The 23639-nt window shown below is 47.0% G+C and overlaps 1 protein-coding gene and 1 long non-coding RNA gene across 2 annotated transcripts in view; one reads left to right on the forward strand and one right to left on the reverse strand.

Annotated features, from left to right (window-relative positions):
* Nucleotides 1–27: 27 nt before the first annotated feature.
* On the forward strand, nt 28–4825 carry TUBG1 (tubulin gamma 1). The gene is made up of 11 exons (XM_039256814.1): nt 28–76; nt 372–484; nt 713–880; nt 1854–1922; nt 2199–2278; nt 2724–2850; nt 3092–3178; nt 3285–3434; nt 3822–3974; nt 4074–4235; nt 4424–4825. The coding sequence occupies exons 1-11, from the start codon at nt 28–30 to the stop codon at nt 4619–4621; spliced, it is 1356 nt and encodes a 451-aa protein (XP_039112745.1). The 3' UTR covers nt 4622–4825.
* Nucleotides 4826–7294: 2469 nt separating this feature from the next.
* The window catches only part of LOC120248457, a 30324-nt gene continuing 13979 nt past the window's right edge, over nt 7295–23639 (reverse strand). The window contains exon 3 of the long non-coding RNA XR_005532578.1: nt 7295–7644. This is a non-coding gene — a long non-coding RNA (uncharacterized LOC120248457). The remainder of the gene's footprint in view (nt 7645–23639) is intronic.

The raw sequence follows: 23639 nt of genomic DNA on the forward strand, positions 1-23639 counted from the left end.
GGCTGCGGCACCGGTGCTGGAGGAACGATGCCGAGGGAAATCATCACCCTACAGTTGGGCCAGTGCGGCAATCAGAGTGAGCGAACCTCCGGCCCCTTCACTAGAAAGGTTCCTTAGATTCTATGGGATCTCGCTGCGGGATCCGGGACTCCATCCGCCCTTCCCAGAATCGTAGTTTTCCAAAGGCGGGACATGCCTGACCCAGTGTCCAGTTGCCCAACCCTGAGGGGCCCTCCCCTCCCTCTCGCTGGCATACAGCCCTTTCCTCTGACATGGGAGACTCCCGAGCGCTCAGTCCCCCAGCTCCTGCTTGGAATCTACCCAGACCCAGACGTCCTCTTTTCCGCCCGTCCGCCCCTCCCCCACACCAGTTGGGTTCGAGTTCTGGAAACAGCTGTGCGCCGAGCATGGTATCAGCCCCGAGGGCATCGTGGAGGAGTTCGCCACCGAGGGCACTGACCGCAAGGACGTCTTTTTCTACCAGGTGCTCCCAGCGACTTTGCCAGCCTCCCACCCCTACCCCGACAGTGGCCCGGAGGCCTGAGGGAAAGGCAGTGGCTTGGAACCAGAAAACCCTCTGGGCAGAGGAGCCAGGGCGGCTGGCTTGAGGAGGGAGGGCAGGCAGGAGGCAGAGTTGGGAGGACGGAGGACTGGGCCTTAGCTGACTGGAACCCCCTCACCCCACCCCCTCCCGCTGGACTCCCCCTGACAGGCAGACGATGAGCACTACATCCCCAGGGCAGTGCTGCTGGACCTGGAGCCCCGGGTGATCCACTCCATCCTCAACTCCCCGTATGCGAAGCTCTACAACCCGGAGAACATCTACCTGTCAGAGCATGGAGGAGGCGCTGGCAACAACTGGGCCAGTGGGTTCTCGCAGGTCATTTGCTATTCCCTGGCAGGACCCACAACTCCCTTCCTGTGTCAGGGCAGGTGTATGACTCGCCAGAGAGAGAAGAAACCAGATCGAGGATGTAGGAGTAGTAGAGCGAGAGAGAGATGGCTGAGGGGAGTTCTTTTTTCTAAGTCAACTATTTAATATGGTTAAGACTGCACTTGCTAGTGCTGTGTGTCAGGTCATACTAAGCGCTTTACATATAACTTACCAAACCGTCCCAACGACCCTAAAGTAGGTATTATAGGTTCACAGTCTCTTACCTCCTTTTCCAGATTCCAAAAACCTCTGAAACCAAAACATGATTTATAACTTACTTAGTAGCAAAATCAAATCTCAGGACACCTGGCTGGCTTAGTCAGTAGAGCATGTGGCTCTTGATCTTGGGGTTGTGAGTTCAAGCCACATGTTGGGGGTAGAGATTACTTAAAAATAAAATCTTCAAAAAAAAATCAGTGGAGACAAGACTGTTTTATAGTTTTTATCCAACTTGTCACTACTTGTATGTTTCATTGCAGAAATAGTAATATATTTGATTAGCACACATCAGGCACCCACTGCATCTTACTTAACATACATCATACATACCATATTACCTTTCTAGAATCGGAAATATTTGAATCCCGAAACATAGCTAGCCCCAAGATTTCAAATAAGGGACGAAGGAGTTGTATTACCTTCATTATACAAATGGGGAAACTGAGTAACCTGCCTAGAGTAACCTGCCCAGAGTCACTTAGTTAAATAAAACTAGACCTGATCCGTGAGTTCTAGCAGTGTGGATGTTGACTTCTGCCCATACCCACTGTGCTATGCTGCCTTTCAATGTGATAACAGGGCCACTGTGCTCCAAAAAAGGACTTTTATGTCCTATAAGGAGAATTCAGGTGGCTATTCTGAGGTTAGAGTCCTTGTCCCATGGTCCTGTCCCATTCTGACACTCCCCATGTGTGTACAGGGAGAGAAGATCCACGAGGATATTTTTGATATCATAGACCGGGAGGCAGATGGCAGCGACAGTCTAGAGGTGAGTGTCTTAGGAATGTTGATGGGAGCTGTCATTGGGAAGGCTTCACAACACCCTTTAGAAACCACCTGTTAAGTACAAGGCCTGCCCATGTACCCTTTGCACTGGACAGATGTCACTGGGCTTTGCTGGATACAAGGCAGAGTCTTCCTGAGCTGTGTATGTGGGGTAAGGGAAGTGGAGGAGAAGACTTGGAAAAATAGGAACCCAAGAAATTGTAAGATGGGTCCAGTGTGAAATCCAGTACCTAGACCCTGACTGCCCCTTCCCCTGTAGGGCTTCGTGCTGTGTCACTCCATTGCTGGGGGGACAGGCTCTGGCCTGGGCTCCTACCTCTTAGAACGACTGAATGACAGGTAAGTCTGTGTTTTGAGGGGCCGGGGTGGACTTGGTTTCCCAAGTAACTTGGAGGCCCTCCAGATATGCCTTCCAATTTGCTGGAGCAATGAAAGGGCCCTTCTGTTAACTCCTGTAGTGAGAAAGGGAAGGTACAGTAACCAAGAACCTGATCACACTCTGGGTGGTTGGATCCAGAGCCGAGAATCTAGGCCCTAGATGAAGAGATGAAGGTTCAAGGAGTTTGGCTAGTTTAGAGGTAGAACTCTATGTCCTAAGATTGTCTCTGCCATTCCCCCTTTGGAGCTGCAAACTTCGAAAAGTCAAGTCTTCCTTCCCTGCTGATCCTGTGTCCCACCCCAATTTCCCAATTTAGATTTCACTGCTTTCTGACTGTTGTTGTGAGCCGCATGTTTACCAAGCCTCCAGGCTCTTGCCCTGACCCTCTCCTCTCAACCCCACCAGGTACCCCAAGAAGCTGGTGCAGACCTACTCAGTGTTCCCCAACCAGGACGAGATGAGCGATGTGGTGGTCCAGCCCTACAACTCCCTGCTCACGCTCAAGAGGCTGACCCAGAACGCAGACTGTGTGGTGTGTCCTGGATTCTGCCATTCTCCACTCCCACCCCCTGTCTATTTCATCATTTTCCTACATTTAAAAAGTCTATTTTGAGCTCTTCTGTGCTTCTGTCCTGTGCCACACTGCCTTTTGGATGGGTCTTTCTGGCCATGAAGATGAAGCACCAAGGAAATTAAGCTTCAGAGCCCAGATTCAGGCAAAGTTCCTATTCTTTCTGTCCTCATAAATCTGTCACCCTCTTGTGTCCCCCCAGGTGGTGCTGGACAACACGGCCCTGAACCGGATCGCCACAGACCGCCTGCACATCCAGAACCCGTCCTTTTCCCAGATCAACCAGCTGGTGAGCCCCCACTCCTGGACTGGGAGCCCTCCTTCCTGGAGTGCCGTCTGGGGAAGGGAGGCGCCGCCCCAGGCCAAGGCCCGTGACCCGGCACCCCCGTCCCCAGGTGTCCACCATCATGTCAGCCAGCACCACCACCCTGCGCTACCCCGGCTACATGAACAACGACCTCATCGGCCTCATCGCCTCGCTCATCCCCACTCCTCGACTCCACTTCCTCATGACCGGCTACACCCCGCTCACCACGGACCAGTCGGTAGGAGCGCCTCCGGCAGGCCCTGGCCTAGCCTCTCTGCCCCCCTGCTGCCCCCTCCAGGAGCTGCCCTTTGCAGCCCCCAGAGGCTCTGTGCTCGGGGCCGGGCACAGACTGTTGGGCTCCGCGCTGACCTGCTCTCCTCTCCCCTCCCCCCTGGCTCCCTGCAGGGCCCAGGCTGTGTGGGGTGTGCTGATGCTCCAGCACAGGGGCATGGCCTTGCTGAGCAGAGGAGGGCTCAGACTCCTGGTCCCGCAGCCGAGGCTCAGTGTAGACCTGAATCTCAAGACGCTTCCCAGGGAGACCATCCTAGCCCGAGTCTGATGGGGGTCAGGCACTGGACCGAGCCCTGAGTGCTGGCCTGGTCCCTGTGGCCCACTCTCCCCTCAGGTGGCCAGCGTGAGGAAGACCACGGTCCTGGACGTCATGAGGCGGCTGCTACAGCCCAAGAACGTGATGGTGTCCACGGGCCGGGACCGCCAGACCAACCATTGCTACATCGCCATCCTCAACATCATCCAGGGGGAGGTGGACCCCACCCAGGTAGGTGAGGCCCCTTCGTGCCACCCCCGGAACCCACAGGGGTAGAGGAGAGGCTACCACCACCACTGTTGTGTCCACCCCTCCCCACCCCACCCCCAGGTCCACAAGAGTCTGCAGAGGATCCGGGAACGGAAGTTGGCCAACTTCATCCCCTGGGGCCCTGCCAGCATCCAGGTGGCCTTGTCAAGGAAGTCTCCCTACCTGCCTTCGGCCCACCGGGTCAGTGGGCTCATGATGGCCAACCACACCAGCATCTCCTCGGTGAGGCTTAGAGTTTGCGCCTAACTTCCCGTACTGGCTTCCCTGGTTGGGCCTCACCTCTCCACATCCCTGCTGCCCCTGCTTCCAGCTCTCTTAATGTGCAGACTGCCCAGCCTTGGTTCCCTGGGTCTCTGGGCCATATTGTTACTCTGAGTTCTTTGTGACCCCTGCTTTCTGCACACACCAAGCTCTTCGAGCGGACCTGTCGCCAGTACGACAAGCTGCGGAAGCGGGAAGCCTTCCTGGAGCAGTTCCGCAAAGAGGACATCTTCAAGGAGAACTTCGATGAGCTGGACACGTCCAGGGAGGTTGTGCAGCAGCTCATCGACGAGTACCATGCAGCCACGCGGCCAGACTACATCTCCTGGGGCGCCCAGGAGCAGTGAGTCCCCCAGGACTGGGACCTCATCTGCCTTACTGGTTGGCCCAGGCCCCGCCTGACTGACCACCCGCTCAGAGCACAGATCAGGGACCTCACACATCTCTTCCTCATAAACACACATGCACGTATTCTGTATTGGCCTGGGGACACATTTCTGTCTCCTCTGATGAGACTATTTATGTCAAATAAAGCACTGGACATGAATCAAGTTACTGGTCTCCTAAAGGCTTGTAGATGTGGGGAAGGGGGGGCTCCTGTTCTTTCCCCTACTTCCAGCCTCTCCAACTCTGAGCAAGTGCCTCTCCTCACTTTTCCTTCTCCTTTCTCATTTTGGAGAACATAAGTGTTGCCTACCCATGTGAGACATGCCTTCCCAGGGTAAAAAAGCCAACAGATACTACCTTACTCTCTGCTGACATTCTGGGTCTCAGGGCCCTCCCACCCTTCCTTGTATCAGGTGACCATTCTACCAGTTTCATGTTCCCACATCAGAGAGTCCTGTTCATCATAGCAAGCAGGCTTGCAGCCACCACCCGCACCGCCAGGCCCTGGGCAAGCAGGAGAGTTGATCCAAGTGCCTTTAATCTTGTAGTCATAGTATGCCAGAGAGCCAGTCCCAGAAAGCCACTGGGCCGGCAGCTGGAGTCGAGGACAATCAACTCCAGAGACCAAACTCAAAGCCTAGATGATAAGCAGGGCCCAGAGTGGGCCCATAGCTAAGGCTCCATAATTCTCTTCACAGGTGCTCTTCAGAGCCCTCCTGCTTCTTGTGGAAGAGTGCAGGGAGGTAATAAATATATAATGACCTAAATGCTCAGAATCAAAAGGGCAAAGCAGGTTGTCCCTAGATCATAGTGGATTGTTAGGGCCCCTCTTAAGCCTTTATGTGCCCCAAAGGTGATGTTTGGGGAGCAACAGCAAACATGAATATGGACACATTACTTGTTCGATCCTCCGCATTTTGTTCAATCCTCATGACAATTCTATGAAGTGACAGATATTAGTATCGTTTTATAAATGGGGAAACTAAGACCAACCGTGGTTAATGTACCAAGTCACTCACCTGGTAAATGACAGTCGGAGTCAAATCCTGGCTTGACTGTCATCAGTATCCCCGACCATTGCATGTCCTGCCTTTTATGATATTTTGGGTTAGTGTAGAATCCCGTTTCTGAGGTCTTTTGGAGCCACTGGATGAGTGCGTGGCTGTCAGAGGATGTGAGGACTGTGAACACTTGTGCTGACAGGTGCAGTCTCTGCGTTGGAGGGACCGTCAACCTCAACTTGCTTCAGGTGAAGTGTCCCCATCACCCATGTCAGGGTAGCTGGGGACCTGTGCCTGCCTTACTACTGTCACCACCAGGATGCCTGGCCAAAGCCAGATGGCTAGCTCAGTGGATCAGAAGGATTAGGGCTGGCAGAGCTCAACACACAGGCGATGGACCAGCCCAAGAAGGTGTCTGTGAGTCCCTACAGAGCCTGGAGATTACCCAGGATTGGTATGCTTAATTTGGGCAAATTAAGATTGTTTTCTTCTTGTTCATTGCTGGCCGGCGGACCTTTTCCTTCCATGGACCTACTTATCTTTAATAAAACTTTAACGTATGAACTGTGAGCAACATTTAGGCCAGACCCTTATGATCAAAAGGGATGGATGGGCAGAGAATGGGCCGTCAGAGGCTAGGCCCTGGGCTGCCTTATGGGTGGCAGGGAGACCATAAGCCTGTCACCACCACAGTCAAAGCATGAGCTTGTCACTTTCAGTTGCCAGGACTCTCCTGAGGCAGCCTGGTTGGTGTCAACCAGCTGCCTGTCGTCTGAGTTGAGAGGGTGACTTCAGGGAAAACCGGCGTGCACCTGGTGCCTTCTCGGCTCCACCTCTGGCCCCTGCACCAGTGGGCACCCTGCCTCGCTCCTCTCTCCCTTTACCACCCCTGCCCCTGATGACCAACCTTTCATCACCTGGGGTATCTATACGAGTGACTGGTGCTGAGTAGGAGTCATGCGCGCTGGCAGATGTGACAAGGCTGCTATATGTGAATGGTTGGCTGGACCCCTCCCAGCTACAAGCCCAGGGCCTGCCTTCCTTTGCCAGACCCAATTAAAGGCTGTGAGCCCCAGGGGGAGGAAGCACCAGCTAGCCCAGAGTAGAAGTTTTCTGTCACTAACCCAAGGGGTAAATACTGTGTGCAGGGGGGCCTCCCTGGAAAGGAGAGCTGGATCTGTAAAGTTGCCTCCTCCTGACGGCTGAGTGCCAGGCACTAGGAGCACAGACACACACCTCAATGCCAGCTTCAAAGCCAGGCCCCTCCCCCAAGGCTATTTCCAGATCACCCATCACCCCACACCAACACAGCCCCTCCCGGTTCTTGGCCTGCGGCAAACCCCAAAGTATGTCAAGTAGAGGGCAGCGAGGAGGCCAGGTGGAAAGGGAGGAAAGCCTCTGGGAATCGGGGCAGCAGGTGGTGCTGGTGGTGAAAAATCCCTGTGGTCTGAGAGACTGCAAACCACAGAAGTAACGGTCCTGATGAGAGACAAGCTGCAGAAAAGTTGGAGAGAAAGAAGGCTCGTGCACAGAACGGGAATCTCTTTTTGACTAAGCAAAATAAGAGAAAATCAGCCATTTCAAGGGAATAGTCCCAGAACCCCTGTGTGATGTGACTCGGGGACAGAGATCTAGTATCAGGAAGCACTTTATAATAAAAGTAGAGTGGCGTAAACGAATCTGGAATTTAGGATTGTCACTTTGGATAGGTGTACTGGGGTGAGGCAAAGAGGCACTAGCACAAGAGTGGGTTGGGAGCTCACGGTAAGTACAGATGCCCGCCAGGGTGGGTGAGTCAGTCCAGGAAGCCTCATTCGTGGTCTCCACTGGTCACACGCATCCTCCATCTCCCGAGAAAGGAGCTGTCTGCAGCAGAGAGTCAACTAAAATCCAACATCAGCACACCTTCTGGTAACGCCCGCCTCCACCACTTGCTCACTTTCCATTCCTTCTTGGGTACCTTAAACAGGTAAGGTGGTGCCCTAGGAAAGTAACAGGAACATTTTTTTTTTAATGTTTTATTTACTTCTGAGAAATAGAGACAGCGTGAGCAGGGGAGGGTCAGAGAGAGAAGGAGACACAAAATCTGAAGCAGGCCCCAGGCTCTGAGCTAGCCGTCAGCACAGAGCCCGACGCAGGGCTCGAACCCACGAACCGTGACATCATGACTTGAACTGAAGTCAGACACTTAACTGACTGAGCCACCCAGGTGCCCCAACAGGAATATTTTAAATTGATGTTCTGACTTACTAATCCATCATTTGTAACTTTTAGTGAAATTCCCTAGGGTCTGATCACTGCAATGTGAATTGGTAAAATCGAGTTTCTTGCAAAGCTGTAGGCTCTGTCATTCAGGGTCTAACACCTTATGAGGCAAAAAGGGCCTCCACCGACTTAACATACATATAGGCTCATGACAGTTGGATGCAACAAAGAGGGGCTCAGTGCTTGTCTAAGGCTTTGGCAGCTTAGTGAATTCCACATGCAAGGCCATCAATTCCATGTGCAAGGCCATTGTGAATGACAGCAGTCTTTACACTTCTGGTAAACCAGTATGAACGGCCATTACACCTCCAGCAGCAATTCTTCCTTTGCCGTGGGGGTGGGGGGCAGGGGGTGACAGGTGGAGCAGAACCTTGACTGTACCTGAGCCTCCGCCTCAGTGAGACTCAGTGGCGGCAGGATAGGAGGCGTTATGAATTATTCATAGGGTGACCAACTCAACCTGGTTTTAGCGCTGAAAGTTCTGAGTCTCAAGAACACCCTCAGGGGCACCTGGGTGGCTCAGTCGGTTGGGTGTCTGACTTCGGCTCAGGTCATGATCTCACAGTTCACGGGTTCGAGCCCCGCTTTGAGCTCTGTGCTAACAGCTAGCTCAGAGCCTGGAACCTGTTTCAGATTCTGTGTCTCCCTCTCTCTCTGACCCTCCCCTGCTTATGCTGTCTCTCAGAAGTAAATAAAACATTAAAAAAAAAAAGAACACCCTCAGTTCAGTTTTAACTAAAACTCCCACATTCCCTCAGTCCTCAGAAAACCGGGATGGTGGGTCACCCTAAATTAAAGAACTCCACAGAGAATGATCGGGATATCTTGAAGCAGTATATATGAATGATCAGGGCTGCATTAAGGTCCAGTAGACATTTGTTAATTAATTACACAAGGGGCGCCTGGGTGGCTTAGTCGGTTGAGCGTCCGACTTTCGCTTAGGTCATGATCTCGCGGTTCGTGGGTTCGGGCCCCGCGTCGGGCTCTGTGCTGACTGCCAGCTCAGAGCCTGGAGCCTGTTTCAGTCTGTGACTCCCTGTCTCTCTGACCCTCCCCTGCTCACGCTGTCTCTCTCTCTCTCTCTCCTAGAAATAAATAAAACATTAAAAAAAAAAGAAATAAATTTAACAAAAAAGCATAAAACTTGCACTCTAAAAACTGTAAAACATTACTGCAAGAAATTAAAAATCTCAATAATTGAAAAAATATATGTTCATGGATCAGAAGATATACTGTTAAGATGGCAATACACTCGAAATTAATCTAGAGATCAGTGCATTNTGATCTCGCGGTTCGTGGGTTCGGGCCCCGCGTCGGGCTCTGTGCTGACTGCCAGCTCAGAGCCTGGAGCCTATTTCAGAGTCTGTGTCTCCCTCTCTGTCTGACCCTCACCTGCTCACGCTGTCTCCCTCTCTCCTAGAAATAAATTAAAAAAATATATATAAAAAAATTAATTACACAAACAATTATTAAAAATAAAGACCAAGTTGTCCATTAAGCTTCATAATGAACCCTACCTAAGGGGGTTTCCAATTTTACTGAGGGTAGGGAATATAATATGTAATATAATTTATATGAAATATATATCATATGTTAATAATACAATTTTGCATGTGATCATATATTTTATTATTCTGCTTTTTAAAAAATTAAGTATGTCCACACCCAACATGGGGCTTGAATTCACCACCCTGAGATTATGAATCAATCTCATGCAGTCTCATGCTTTACTGACTGAGCCAGCCAGATGCCCCCGTTATTCTGTTTTTTAAATTAAATGGCTGGGTGACTAAATTGGTTAAGTGTCTCCTTTTTTCTAATATTTTATTTATTTGAAAGAGACAGAGAGAGAGAATCTCAAGCAGGCTCCATACCCAGCACACAGCCCAACATTGGGCTTGATCCCATGACTCTGGCATCATGACCTGAGCCAAAGTCAACAGTCACCTGTTCAATCAACAGCCACCCAGGTGTCCCAAGTGTCTGACTTCTGATTTTGGCTCAGGTCATGAGCTCATGGTTCATGGGATTGAGCCCCGCATCAGGCTCCGCACCTCCCTTGCTCACTCAATCAAAGAAAATAAATAAACAAAAAAAATAATAAATTAAATATCTCAAAATATAATTTGTCCAATTTTAAGTACGACATGTAAAATCTAATACAAAACAATACTGAAATCATTATTGGCCATTTAATATACACCATGTACTGTTCTAAGCACTTTACATATGTGAGCTCATTTAATTTTGACAACAACCCTATAGATAGGTACTGTCGTATCCCGATTTTTACAAATAAGGAAACTGAAGCTCAGGGTCACACAGCTGGGAAGTGGTCTTTCCCTGCCTGGAAAGGGAAAACTTAGGAAGAGATGCATTAACTGCCAGACATATGGTAGGCTGTCAGCTGCAGGAAGGAAGGGGCTCTTCTGTGACACTCTGGGAGCAGAATGGGGGGCCAGTGGAGGGAACTATGAAGGGGCATGTGGTAGCTCCACAGAAGGAAAGACATCCACAGGATTGCTGCTGTCCTCATCGAATGAGTAGTCACATGGACCATGAGTCCCCCTCCACTGAACTCAGTCAAGCAAATTCTGCATGATGCCTCTCCTGGAATGGATGGAGATGGATGAGGTAATCTTTAAAAAAAAAAACAAAAAAAAAAACCACCTTTTTTTTTAATCTTTATTTATTTTTGAGAGAGAGACAGAGCACACGTGGGGGAGGGGCAGAGAGAGAGGGAGACACAGAATCTGAAGCAGGCTCCAGGCTCTGAGCTGTCAGCACAGAACTCGACACAGGGCTTGAACTCACGAACCTCGAGATCATGACCTGAGCCGAAGTTGGAGGCTTAACCAACTGAGTCACCCAGGCGCCCCTGAGGTGATCTTTAATATGCCTTCCGGCCTTAAGGATTTAGGAATTTCTTGGAAACCAATATCCTTTATAATAAAGCATATTCATTCTTAAAACAAATATATTAAGGCCTGCTGTGTGCCTGAACCCTTTCCAGGGGATACCCAGGAGGTGCATAAGATCATGAGTCTCAAAAAATTCACTGCCTAAGACATCGATGCAGCAAAGTGACAGTTAAGGCGATAAGCACACATCAGCATGATCACAACAGTGTGTGCTCGGTAAATATTAATTGAGTGTTTGCAAGAATGAAAGGCTATGGGAGGGCAGTGTGGGAGTCACACAGAGGAATGATCATTTGATGGGGTCTTGAGTTCTGAGGGAAGCTTTCTAATCAGAAACATAAGAAAAGGTAGGGAGACTAGCATGTGCTGAGGCCCAGGAGGGTAGGGAAGTATGAGATGGACTTGATCTCTCTTCTGCAGCTCAACCACCCACTTCCTGTCATCCAGGAAAGGGAAGCTCACACCAGGCAAATGAGGCCACCAGGGCCCACCTGGGGCTGATAGAAGGCCAGAGGCAGAGAAAAGGGGTTATGACCCAACCCAGGTATGACAGAAGGCTTCCCTGAGATAACCAGCAAGGCCTTGTATGCAACGAAGCAATTAATGTGTTGACACCCAGAGGGAAAAGCATGGTAGGCAAAGGGAAAAGAACCTGAGAGGGCAGGGAGGCCGAGAAAAGGACAGTGGATTCTGGAAACGGCAAAGGCCCAGAAGGTGCATTTGGGGGAGCAACAGAGGACAAGGTCAGGTTGATATTCCAAGACCAGACAGGTCATGCAGGACCTTTTATGCCATGTAGAGTTTGGACTTTATTCTCTGAACAAAGGGGAACCCTGAAGGCCAGCTGGGAAGCCACAGTCACCAGCCTGCCCTTTCTGGACTTTTCACCCAAAACAACACTGCCCCCTGCCCCCACCCCCTGCTTTCTATTCCCTCCTGTTCTCTAACTCTTTCTGCAAACCAGTATTTGGCAGAATCTGATATCAGAACGCTAGCTCATGTCCAGCTCCCTCCTAAAGGTGGGTTCTTTGATGCTTTTGCCCACACTGACAGCCTGTTCTTTATCATTCTGTTCCCAGGCACCATGGCCTGCCCTGCCCTGCCCTGAACTGTTCTAGACCAGCTCTGCGCAGCAGACTGCCTCTCTTTCTTCCCCGCCCCAAAGCCCTCACAGATCAGTCCTGACCTGGGCGTACCTGGGGCCTCCTCGCCAAGCTCAGCTGCACCATTCCTGTTTCCGTCTCCAGTCCACCATACGCATAATCTCACAGTGTTTTGTTAGTGTTATAATTATACCTTTGTCACGTAATTTCCCTTTCTGATCCTCTCAAATACAACCCCCTGTGTTCTATAGAATGTTCGGGCATTCTGGCAATAATTAAGTTCCAACAAATAATAGACTTTAAAATAGGTACCCTCTTCTTAACAGTTAACTCGGAAATATATTAAGAGAGGTTGGTTGTTGGGTTTTGGGTTTTTTTTTTTTTTTGGTTCATTTTTTTAATGCAACCAAGACATGTGGATATGTGGGGCGCCTGGGTGGCTCAGTGGGCTGGGCAATCGACTTCAGCTCAGGTCATGATCTCATGGTTCGTGAGTTTGAGCACCACATCAGGCTCTGTGCTGACAGCTCAGAGCCTAGAGCCTGACTTGGATTCTGTGTCCCCCTCTCTCTCTGGTCCTCCCCTGCTTGTGCTCTGTCTCTCTCTCTCAAAAATAAACAAAGATTAAGAATTTTTTTAAAAAGTGAAACTTGAACATTGTAAAAGGACATTGTTTTCATTGCATATTGCTGCCTAAAATTCACTGTGAAACACAGAGGCGTAGAACACTGATTTACTGTTTCTCTAGGTTCTGTGAGTTGGGCTATTCTTTTACTGGGCTCCTCTGGTTCACTTGGTCTATTACAAATGACTGGAACAGCTGGAAAGTCCAGGTTGGGTGCTGGGTAGGGAGCCTCAGCTCTCCTCCTCCCAACCTCCCCACCTTCAGTGGACAAGACCGGGTTTCTTGCATAGTAGCCCAGGACCGTGTTCCCAGAGGGCCAGCCCCAGTGCATAAGCACTGCCCTCCTGCACTTGGGCCACGTGTATTGGCCAAGACAAGTCTTATGGTCAAGCCCAGAGTCAATTCTGGAGGGAGCTGTGCCAGGGCATGAACACTGGGAGGCAGAATTCATTAGGGCCATTGGTGCAACAATCTACCATGGATATAAAGGCTGGCCCCTTTATAAGAATTTAAACATGTAGGAAACAAAGGATTGCTTTGGGTTCAATGGTAAGGTTAAGTAAGGCATCATAAGGCAATTTCAAATCTGCATATAACTCTGCTTCATTCAAGATAATAGAAAAGGCCAATTTCCCTGTAGCTAACTTAAGAACTAGTGTCTCATAAGCGAATTGCATAATCTCGTTACACAATTAATTCACTGTTACATCCAATTACACATCATGGCCTGAACCTCATAAATCTATTTCTATAAGTAGAAAATAATAGGGGCGCCTGGGTGGCTTAGTCAGTTGAGCGTCCGACTTTCGCTTAGGTCATGATCTCGCGGTTCGTGGGTTCGGGCCCCGCGTCGGGCTCTGTGCTGACTGCCAGCTCAGAGCCTGGAGCCTATTTCAGTCTGTGACTCCCTCTCTCTCTGACCCTCCCCTGCTCACGCTGTCTCTCTCTCTCTCTCTCTCTCTCCTAGAAATAAATACAAATAAAAATTTAAAAAAAGAAAAATAAAAAAAAAAAGAAAATAATAGAGATGGGGCACCTGAGTAGTTCAGTCAGTTAAGCTGACTTCGGCCTGAGTTATGATCTCGCAGTCCGTGAGTTCAAGCCCCGTTTCGGGATGTGTGCTGACAGCTCGGAGCCTGAAGCCTGCTTTGGATTCAGTGTCTCCCTCTCTGCCCCTACCCTGCTCACACTCTGTCTCTCTGTCTCTCAAAAATGAATAAATGTTAAAAAATAAATAAAACACTATTTTCATTAAAAAAAAGAAAATAATAGAGATAAGAACTTCTGTTTACCTAACAGCCTCCAAACATAATCTTGTTCTTTATTTTATTTTATTTTTTTAAATGTTTTATTTATTTCTAGGAGAGAGAGAGAGACAGCGTGAGCAGGGGAGGGTCGGAGAGAGAGGGAATCACAGACTGAAACAGGCTCCAGGCTCTGAGCTGGCAGTCAGCACAGAGCCCGACGCGGGGCTCGAACCCACGAACCGCGAGATCATGACCTAAGCGAAAGTCGGACGCTTAATCGACTAAGCCACCCAGGCGCCCCTCTTGTTCTTCATTTTAAAATTGATTTATTGTTTAAAAACAAGTATTTGTGAGAAGTCTAATTCCCAAAAGTTACACATTAAATCAACTTTTGCCTCAGCACTAATTTCTGCCAAAACAAGAAATATAAAAATGGATAGGTTTAAAAATTTTTTAATGGGGGCACTTGGGTGGCCCAATCGGGTAAGCATCTGACTTCCACTCAGGTCATGATCTCACGGTTTGTGGGTTCAAGCCCCATGTCGGGCTGTGTGCTGACAACTCTGTTTCTGCTTCAGATTCTGTGTTTCCCTCTCTCTCTGCCCCTCCCCGGCTGGCACTCTGTCTCTCTCTGTCTCTCCATCTCTCTCAGAAATGAACAAAGACATTAAAATTTTCAAAAAATATTTAAAAATTTTTAATGAATACATTTCTTTTTTAATATCTTAAATTTTTTTATTATTTTAATTTTTAGAGAGAGAGAGTGGAGGAGGGACAGACAGAGAAGGAGACACAGAATCCGAAGCAGGCTCCAGGCTCCAAGCTGCCAGCACAGAGCCCGATGTGGGGGCGAGGTCATGACCTGAGCCAAAGCCTCCCAATGCTTAACTGACTGAGCTACCCAGGTACCCCTGAATACATTTCTTTGTTTCCTCAAAGCACTTAGGCAAAAAAAACTTGAGAGCCCCCCCCCGGGAATTTGGGGGATCAAATGTTTCAACCGATCTTGTGACTACAGTAGTCTCTCCGACATCTACAATGACACTTGTTTCATCACCTTGAAGATGCTCCCTCTGCACCACACCTCTCCGTTGGCTCTCGTCACTAGGGCCACTTCTGGCTTCCTTCAGTCCTTCCGTCGCCGCTCACGCTCTGGCTTCCCCGCTTTCTCCCCGTGTCTCCTCTGGGGTCGCTCCTCCTCAGCCCACTGCCTTCACCTGGCTGGCTCCTTACTTATCCCCCAGGTCACTCAAGTGTCACTTCCACTGAAGCTTTCTGGCTTCTCCACACATATTCCACAAGTTCCTTGTACTTTCTTTGCCATAAACATCAGCACACTTTATTATTTTACGTTTTTGCTTTTGTTTTTTCTCCTTGAGGGCAAGGGCTGACCTGTTCATGGCTCTCTCTCTGGTGTCTGACATTTGGTGGGGATTCAGATACATCTCTCAAAAGAATGTAAATCCCAAGCAGAAAGAAAACTACAAAGAGGGCACTGTGGGTAGCCACATTCACATACTCAAGATTATGTACTTTACCTATAGGCTGAGCCTGTCCAGTCTTGATTCATAGTCTACTTAGTCTTATTTTATTTTTTTAAATTTTACTTGTTTCTTTTTGAGAGAGAAAAAGAGAGGCAGAGAGAGAGAGAGCACGAGAGGGAGAGAATCTCAATCAGGCTCCATGCTATCAGCCCAGAGCCCGATGTGGGGCTCGATCTCACAAACCCCAAGATTATGACCTGAGGTGAAATCAAGAGTCAGATGCTTAACTGACCGAGCTACCCAGGTGCTCCTACTTGCTCTTATTTTAAACAAAAGTCTAACCTGTTTAGATGTACGAATCCCTAGACCAATACAAATTTGCAAGGAGAAAGGAGAGGGGTACTAGGGTCTTCAAAATAAAAGCAGTCAGGACCAGGGCTATTGCCCTGATAAGAAAAAAAGAGACAGAAAAATGGCAAAAAGCCATAAGGAAAGGATCATCTAGCTTAAGAGGGAACATATCTCCAAAGAAGTCTGCGGGCAGCTTAGCCAGATAACAAAGGCTGATGTTCACGTCCATGCCTTGAGTCAACAATAAAGAATGAATTTCATTCTGTGTATTCCACTTAAGAAAAGAAAAAGGAGTAAAGGATACATTTTACAATGATTCCCACCAAAAATAATTTTAAAGTGTTTTTTTTTTAAGATTTTGCTTTTAAGTAACCAATCTCTACACCCGACATGGAAGTCAAACTCACAACCCTGAAATCTAACATCTCATGCTATTGACTAAGCCAGCCAAGTGTCCTCAAAATAATTTTTAAAAAAATTTTAATGTTTATTCATTTTTGAGAGACAAAAAGAACAGAGCACGAGTGGTGGAGGAGCAGAGAGAGAGGGAGACACAGAATCCAAAGCAGGCCCAGGCTCTGAGCTGTCAGCACAGAGTCCAACACGGGGCTCAAACTCATAGATCAGACCACAAGATCATGACCTGAGTCAAAGTTGGACATTCAATCGACTGAGCCACCCAGGTGCCCAACTCCAAAATAATTTTTAAATGATTTATGAGACCTAGAGAGATAGGTCTGGTTATCTGGGAAATTCACTTATCTATGTGGAAAATCCTTTTTTTTTTTTTTTTTCTGATAAAAAGGTAACAATGGTTAAAAACAATAGTAAAACAATGAGGGGCTTACTGGGTTTCTACTGGAAGAGAGCAGTGACCTTTTTCAGGGATACCTTCATTCTGTTCCTGGTCTCCTAGCAATTACTCCACTTTATTTCTTTAAAATTCTTTTAATGTTTATTTTTGAGAGAGAGAGACACAGAGAGACAGAGTGCCAGCGGGGGAGGAGCAGAGTGAGAGGGACACACAGAATCTGAAGCAGGCTCCAGGCTCCATGCTGTCAGCACAGAGCCCAGCAAGGGGCTTGAACTCACAAACGGTGAGATCATAACCTGACCCAAAGTCAGACACTTAACCAACTGAGCTACCTTGGCACCCCATAACCCACTATATTTCAATTAATGGTTGGCTCTCCTGTCTTCCCCACTGGCCTATCCCAGTACATTGTAGGTGTTCAACAAACATTTGTTGGACAAATGAAGAATGATGTGAAGGACATGAGTTCTCTTCTCTGCCTTTCCTTTAACAAGAAGGCATTAAAAGGCTTGCCACACAGGTGGTGCCCGGCTGGCTCAGTCGGTGGAGCACGTGACTCTGGATCTTGGGATTGTAAATTCGAGCTCCATGTTGGGTGTAGAGATTACTTAAAAATAAAATCTTTAAATAAAAAAATAATAAATAAATAAATAAATAAATAAATAAAAGACTTGCCACACAATCAGATAATAGTGTACCCCAGGATAAATTCAGGATAAACTGGCCTATAGATCAGGAATATTGTGACCTTAATTCTATACAGTTTTCAAAGAGAGGGGAAATGGGGGTAGGCTGGGAAGAGATGTCATTTCTACAACTTTAGAGAAGAATTTTTTCAATTCCTTTAATGCATGACATGAGAAAAGATATCCTACCATTCTTACAGGGAGTAGCTATGGTATCAAGGAACCAAATGGCATGATGTTGCTGAATCTCTGATATTTGATCCTTTGGAAATATTCCCAATGGATACATTATACAATAATCCATTAGCACCTGAATGGAAACAAACTAGTGATGACGAGTATTTCACTTCCTACAAGATCAAATAATAGTCACGAATCATGAACTGGATCTGTGGACAGCTGCACCAGAACATAAAATCTGTGGAAGCTAGGTCAATTTCAAGGCCTGACCTGCAGAGGAAGCTGGGAAGAGGGAGCAGTCAGAACCGGCGCACCTGGAAGATCATCCACAGGGAACAACAAAGTGACCAAATGGATGTGTTCCTCTAAAATAACTTTGTGGGAGAGGCACATGGGTGGCTCAGTCTGCTAAGCATCTGACTTTGGCTCAGGTCATGATCTCAGTTTGTGGGTTTGAGCCCCGTGTTGGGCTCTGTGCAGCTCAGAGCCTGGAGCCTGTTTCTGATTCTGTGTCTCCATCTCTCTCTGCCCCTCCTCTGCACATGGCCTGTCTGTCTCTCTCAAAAGTAAATAAAGATTAAAATTTTTAAAAATAAAGTAAGTAAATTAAGTAAAACAACTTGGCAGTAGCTTGCCTTGCTCCAGAAGCACAGCCACGGTCAGGAGATGGCCGGAAGGTGGTGGTCAGGAGTGAGAGCCTCAGGGGACTGCCAAACTACACCTGAGCCAATGAGGAAACCACTGGGCCAAGCACCCCCAAATCTTGTCCAAAAACTTGCAAACCATCCATTGTTCTTTCCCTAACATGCAGTCCTCTCTGAGGATTCCCATTCCCTTTATGGCCATCCTTGCTTAGGATTCCTGAACCCAGAGGGAATTCTGCTCCCTGAAACCTTCCCTTTGCCCACTCAGATTCCCCAGTTCTGGAAACAGTACTATTCTGAGTATCCCATTGGCCTGGGTCCCAAGGATGGAAATGAATCACACAGAGCACCGGCCATAGGGATGGTATGAAAAAATACTTGGCTCCCTGAGGTTCATGAAAAGGATGAAGCAGAGAGGAACAGAGTAGTGTTTTGGGGCTAACGAAGGCCAGACTATCACCTCTGCTTCTAGGACACAACCATGGGCAATACAGCTTAAGGGTAGCCCCTACCCAGAGACTTAACTGAAGTCTAGTGTGACCCCTGGAACTCCCTGTGACCTGGCCCTCTTATGGACCATAAATCGAATCAACCCTAAGAACACTATAATACTCTGTCTGCTCTGGTATCAGGTTGTGTTCAGGGATCTCCCCACAGCGACTACTCTATTCCAACCAGCTATGTTCCTTTGGACACACAGGATTAATTTCTCTGTATGCATTGCAGTTGTCCCCTGCTCATTCCGCAAGTTTCTGACCACTACCTCTAACCTGTACATGCGTACATGCCTTCGGAAAACTAGAGTTGTCAGGTGATACAACATCTAATCCACAGGCCCTGAGCCACTGAACTGATTATTACTGCACTGTCATACTGCTTTCATTTACATCCCTGTCATGTGAACGAGGACCTATGAACACATGCATTCCTTCTGCTATGCCCTACACCAGTGGTTCTTAGCCTTTGCTGATTCATGGATCTCTTGGAGAATCTGCTAGGAATCTCCCCAGAAAAAAATAGACATAGGAATGTGAAAACAATTTCAAGGAGTTCTTGACTCATAAAGCCCATCCTTCAGACCCCAAGCCAATGCTTACGATTCCTGACGGCAAGAAATGATGGCATTTCTAAAGAGAGAGGTAGTTAGAAGGGAGAGAGCTTCAGCTTAATTCTTCTCTACTTGTTTCCCATATACGTAAAAGCCAGCAGAGGATTTGGGAACAAAAGTTGGTCAGCCTCATCTGTGAGGTCCAACCAGGAGTCCTCACCTGTCCACTTAGCTGAGAGCACCAGGTCCCAACCCACTAAGGCAGCAGCTCCTCTCTGAGACTGACATGGGCCCCTCCCTTTGCCCACACCAACACACTCCCACCCCCGAGTCTAATCCAGACCTACATATCTTTCCCCCTGGCCATCCAGGCAAGCCCAGTGACTCTGATGCTCACCTTGTCACCTAGGAGTAGTGGATGAAAAGCCATACCTTCTCTACATTTCCTTCCTCTCTCTTCATCTCTCTCTCTCTCTCTCTCTCTCTCTCTCTCTCTCTCACACACACACACACACACACACACACACACACACACACACACGTGGACACTCCAACCATTACTCAGGAGGAGAGCCAGCGTCAGCATCTTGAGGTTCCCCTGTAGCAGATCTCCCAGAGCACACCTTCCGGTTGGACTCTGCAGAATTCAGTGATAACTGCCACCTGGCTGCTGGCCAGACTACATTTTCTGGGTCACCCTGACCTTCTCAAAGGCCAAGCATTCTCATCTGATATCTCATCTGATACTCCAACCCTCTCTGCCTCAACAGCAACAACAACAACACCTTGATGGTGGCACAAGACTGAATGTTCATCACACACACACACACACACACACACACGCAGGATTTTGCCACCAGCCATCCTCAACCTCTGCCAAAAATGATTACATTTTATTTCTAACAAGGACTGACTATGAATATAAACAAGGGTCTGTGGATCCTGGGAATGAGTGGGAAGAGGTCTCCGGCCCTTCCGTAAATTAGGGGCTTCTCCCATTCTAGTCTTTCCCAATCATGGCAGAGACAACCAAGGTGGCTTCCTCCTCACCACACACAGGAACCCATCATTCTAACTGGTGGACTATTAGCAAGAGAAGCAAAACTCATAGGTACCAAAAACACCTCTCAAGATGGACCTCAGAGTCAGCTCTTGAAGCGATCACATGAATTTCCAACCCTGCGAATAACCAGTCACCAGAGTTTAATTCCAAGATCAGTCCAATTCTGGCCTCTCACTATGTGCTTTCAAGTAATGCCATGTAATTAAAATGTTATCATAACCTACCTCTCAGAATGTTACTCACTAGATTTGTGATCTTGGGCTGGTCACTTCCTGTCCCTGGGCCTTGGTTTCATCATTCATTCAGTCAACAAATATTTATTGAGAAGCTAGTAAGTTCCAGGCATTGTGCAAAGTGCTGAAGACAACAAAGATGAGCAAGATACAGTCTGGCCGAAGAATATCTCACTCTATTGTTTATGTGTTCATATAAATAACTACTGATGGTGCTGCATGATTCGGGCAGGAATAAAGCCTGGACAAGGCTCAAGAGGAAAACTGGGAGTGGAGCGCCTGGGTCTGATTAGGGGCATAAGGGGTTGTAAAAATGAGGGAGTTGGGCTTCTTATCCAAAGGGTCTGTTATTCTAAGATCGTGATGCATTCCAAAAGAACATAGAAGCCATTTGGATTTTCTGCTCCAGGCAAGTGTGTGCAATGCCAGCCTTCCACTAGTGCAGATAAGGAGTTTACCATGGCAGTTTACCACTTGGCATGAATACCTCTCTTTCAGTGTGAACAGAAGCCAGATTCTCTTTATCAGATGTTTGCACTATCCAATTTTAATGATCACCTAGGAGTGTAAATGACACTTGGTAAAATTAAGTCCCTTCCAATTCAAAGGTCAGAAAAGACATTAGGTACACTTGTGGCATATATACGCTTAACCAGCTGATGAATGATATACAAACACATCATTGAGGAGGGGAAAACCAAACCCAGACATACATAATGAATCCCTCATATGGTTTTCTCTAAAACAAAACCATTGGCCTATTATTGCCAGAAACTCAGTAGTCACCCTGAGATGATATGAAGCAAAAGTCTGCTACTTGTGGCCGATAATTAGCTCATGCACCAGCTAATATTATTTAAGTCCTCAAATACTGAAAGGAACTGAGTTATCAATTCCTAAAAGGTCAGTATCAATAATATCCATCCTTCTTGGTTTTTTCTGCTTACCTATATTTTCTATATTTAGTACAATAAGTATGTCCTCTCCCATTAAAATATTTATTAACTTTTTCCTTTCTTCCCAAGATAGTGTGTGGAATCTGACACTGCCACATGCAAACTGCCTGGTGGGTTAGTTATTTATACATAGAACTCAGTTCTTAGATTTTGTTCTAACTTGAAGTAGAAATGCAGGTAAAACATGAGGCTTTGCCATTCCATATATATATATACACTCATATATATATATATATATACCCATATATATATGTACACACAATACATTTAGCGATAAAAAAATTTTATGTGTTAAGAAGCCATTTTGATGGTTGCATATCAGTGCAAATGTACTTAATGCCGGGGCACCTGGGTGGCTTAGTCGGTTAAGCGTCCGACTTTCGCTTAGGTCATGATCTCGCGGTTCGTGGGTTCGGGCCCCGCGTCGGGCTCTGTGCTGACTGCCAGCTCAGAGCCTGGAGCCTGTTTCAGTCTGTGACTCCCTCTCTCTCTGACCCTCCCCTGCTCACGCTGTCTCTCTCTCTCTCCTAGAAATAAAAACCTTAAAAAAAAATTAAAAAAATGTATTTAATGCCACTAAACTGTATACTTAAAATGATTAAAATGGAAAATTCTATGTTACGTATATTTTACCACATTAAAAACTAATTTAAGAGTTTTTTCAAATTAAAAAGTGCAATTGACTCGTGTGTATGGGCCTTGTATCTTGTAACCGTTCTAAACTCATTTATTAGTTGTAATAGCTTTTTGAATATTCCTTAGGATTTTCTACGTACAATCATGTCTTCTATCTTCTTTTAAGACAGTTTTATTTCTTCCTTAAAAAAAAAAAAGGCGGGATGAGCACTGAGTGTTGTATGTAAGTGATGAATCATGGGAATCTACCCCCAAAACCAAGAGCACGCTGCATACGCTGTATGTTAGCCAACTTGACAATAAATTATATTTTTTTAAAAAGGCACCTCTACATCAATAAAGCAAAGGCTACCAGAGTGTAAGGTCTTTTTTCTGTACCCTTAAACGCTTCTAAAATATGCCAAGGAGAAGGAACCATGTCATACAGATGTCAACTCAGATCGGGGAAGATAAGATTTAAATTACTTTGATTCCAAAACGTGAGAACGGTTTGAGAATGACTTTGCTTCAACCTGTGATTAACAGAAAAACACTGTAAGCCATGTATTATTTCTAGCCATAGAGGTGCTTTGGCAGTGGGAAATGGACACAGGTTGTTTCCAGGGTTCCTTGGTTCATCAGCTCCTTATTTGATTACAGGGCGATTTAACCAAGGATCACTGACTGCTTCAGCCTGCTTGGTTTTGATCAATCCAGAAAACACAGTCGCTGATTTCCTTCTATCACTAATTTATAGGTGGAGACGAGGCAAGTCAGGGAAGGGACTTTGAGAGTTTTCATTCGAGAATGTTCAGAACAGTCACAGAAAGGCCCTGAACACCTGCCAAAAGGGATGGCCTGAGACCTGCAGGCCCAGGGTCAACAGCCAAATTAAAGTGGAGAGGTGAGGAGCCAGAGGGGCGGGCAGGCCAGGATTAAGGGAACAGGCGCTCTGAAACAAACAGACAAAAACTATTCATAAATAGTGCTAAAAGGTGAGAGGTGCCTGGCTGGCTCAGTCGATAGAGCATGAGACGTGATCTTAAGGTCATGAGTTCGAGCCCCACATTAGGTGTAGAGATTATTTTAAAATAAAATCTTAAAAAAAAAAAAAACCAACAACCTGCTAAAAGGTGAACACAGGGGTGGACCTTCCAATTTGCAATTAGACTGCTAAATAACTATTAGAACTTTGCCATGTTGATTTAACAAACCAGAGATAGAGAGCAGGAAACTAAAACCATGTCAAAAGTTAATTTTTAATAGCTTCCTAAACAGTTGCAGTCTTCAAATGCTTTATTTGAATATAGTTGACACACCATGTTACCTTAGTTTTAGGTCTACAATATAGTGAGTGACTCTACAACCCTTTATGTTACGCTGTGCCTAACTAGTTTTAATTAGCCAAATACACTGGCCTAGCATAGCTAGAGGGATGCACTGAAAGCATAATAAACATTAATGGTCAAAACGGACCCAAAAATTCAACATACTGCAAAAACAATGGAAGCTCTAGAGACAAAGGAAAAATAACTCAATCTCAGACACCTGAAGAGATCAATTTATAAAATATGACAGCACATTAAAGTCATAGGAGGGACGCCTGGGTGGGTCAGTCGGCTAAACGTCCAACTTCAACTCAGGTCATGATCTCACAGTCCATGAGTTTGAGCCCCCAGTCGGGCTCTGTGCTGACAGCTCAGAGCCTGGAGCCTGCTTTGGATTCTTAGTCTTCCTCTCCC

Source organism: Hyaena hyaena, unplaced genomic scaffold (genome assembly GCF_003009895.1).
Source record: "Hyaena hyaena isolate Hyena2069 unplaced genomic scaffold, ASM300989v1 scaffold_589, whole genome shotgun sequence".
Classification (NCBI taxonomy): domain Eukaryota; kingdom Metazoa; phylum Chordata; class Mammalia; order Carnivora; family Hyaenidae; genus Hyaena; species Hyaena hyaena.

Coding starts and splice junctions, on each gene's coding strand:
- TUBG1 (XM_039256814.1), top strand. CDS start 28: ATGCCGAGGGAAATCATCACCCTACAGTTGGGCCAGTGCGGCAATCAG. Junction 2,851..3,091: donor CCCAGAACGCAGACTGTGTG/GTGTGTCCTGGA, acceptor GTGTCCCCCCAG/GTGGTGCTGGACAACACGGC. Junction 3,179..3,284: donor TTTCCCAGATCAACCAGCTG/GTGAGCCCCCAC, acceptor CCCCGTCCCCAG/GTGTCCACCATCATGTCAGC.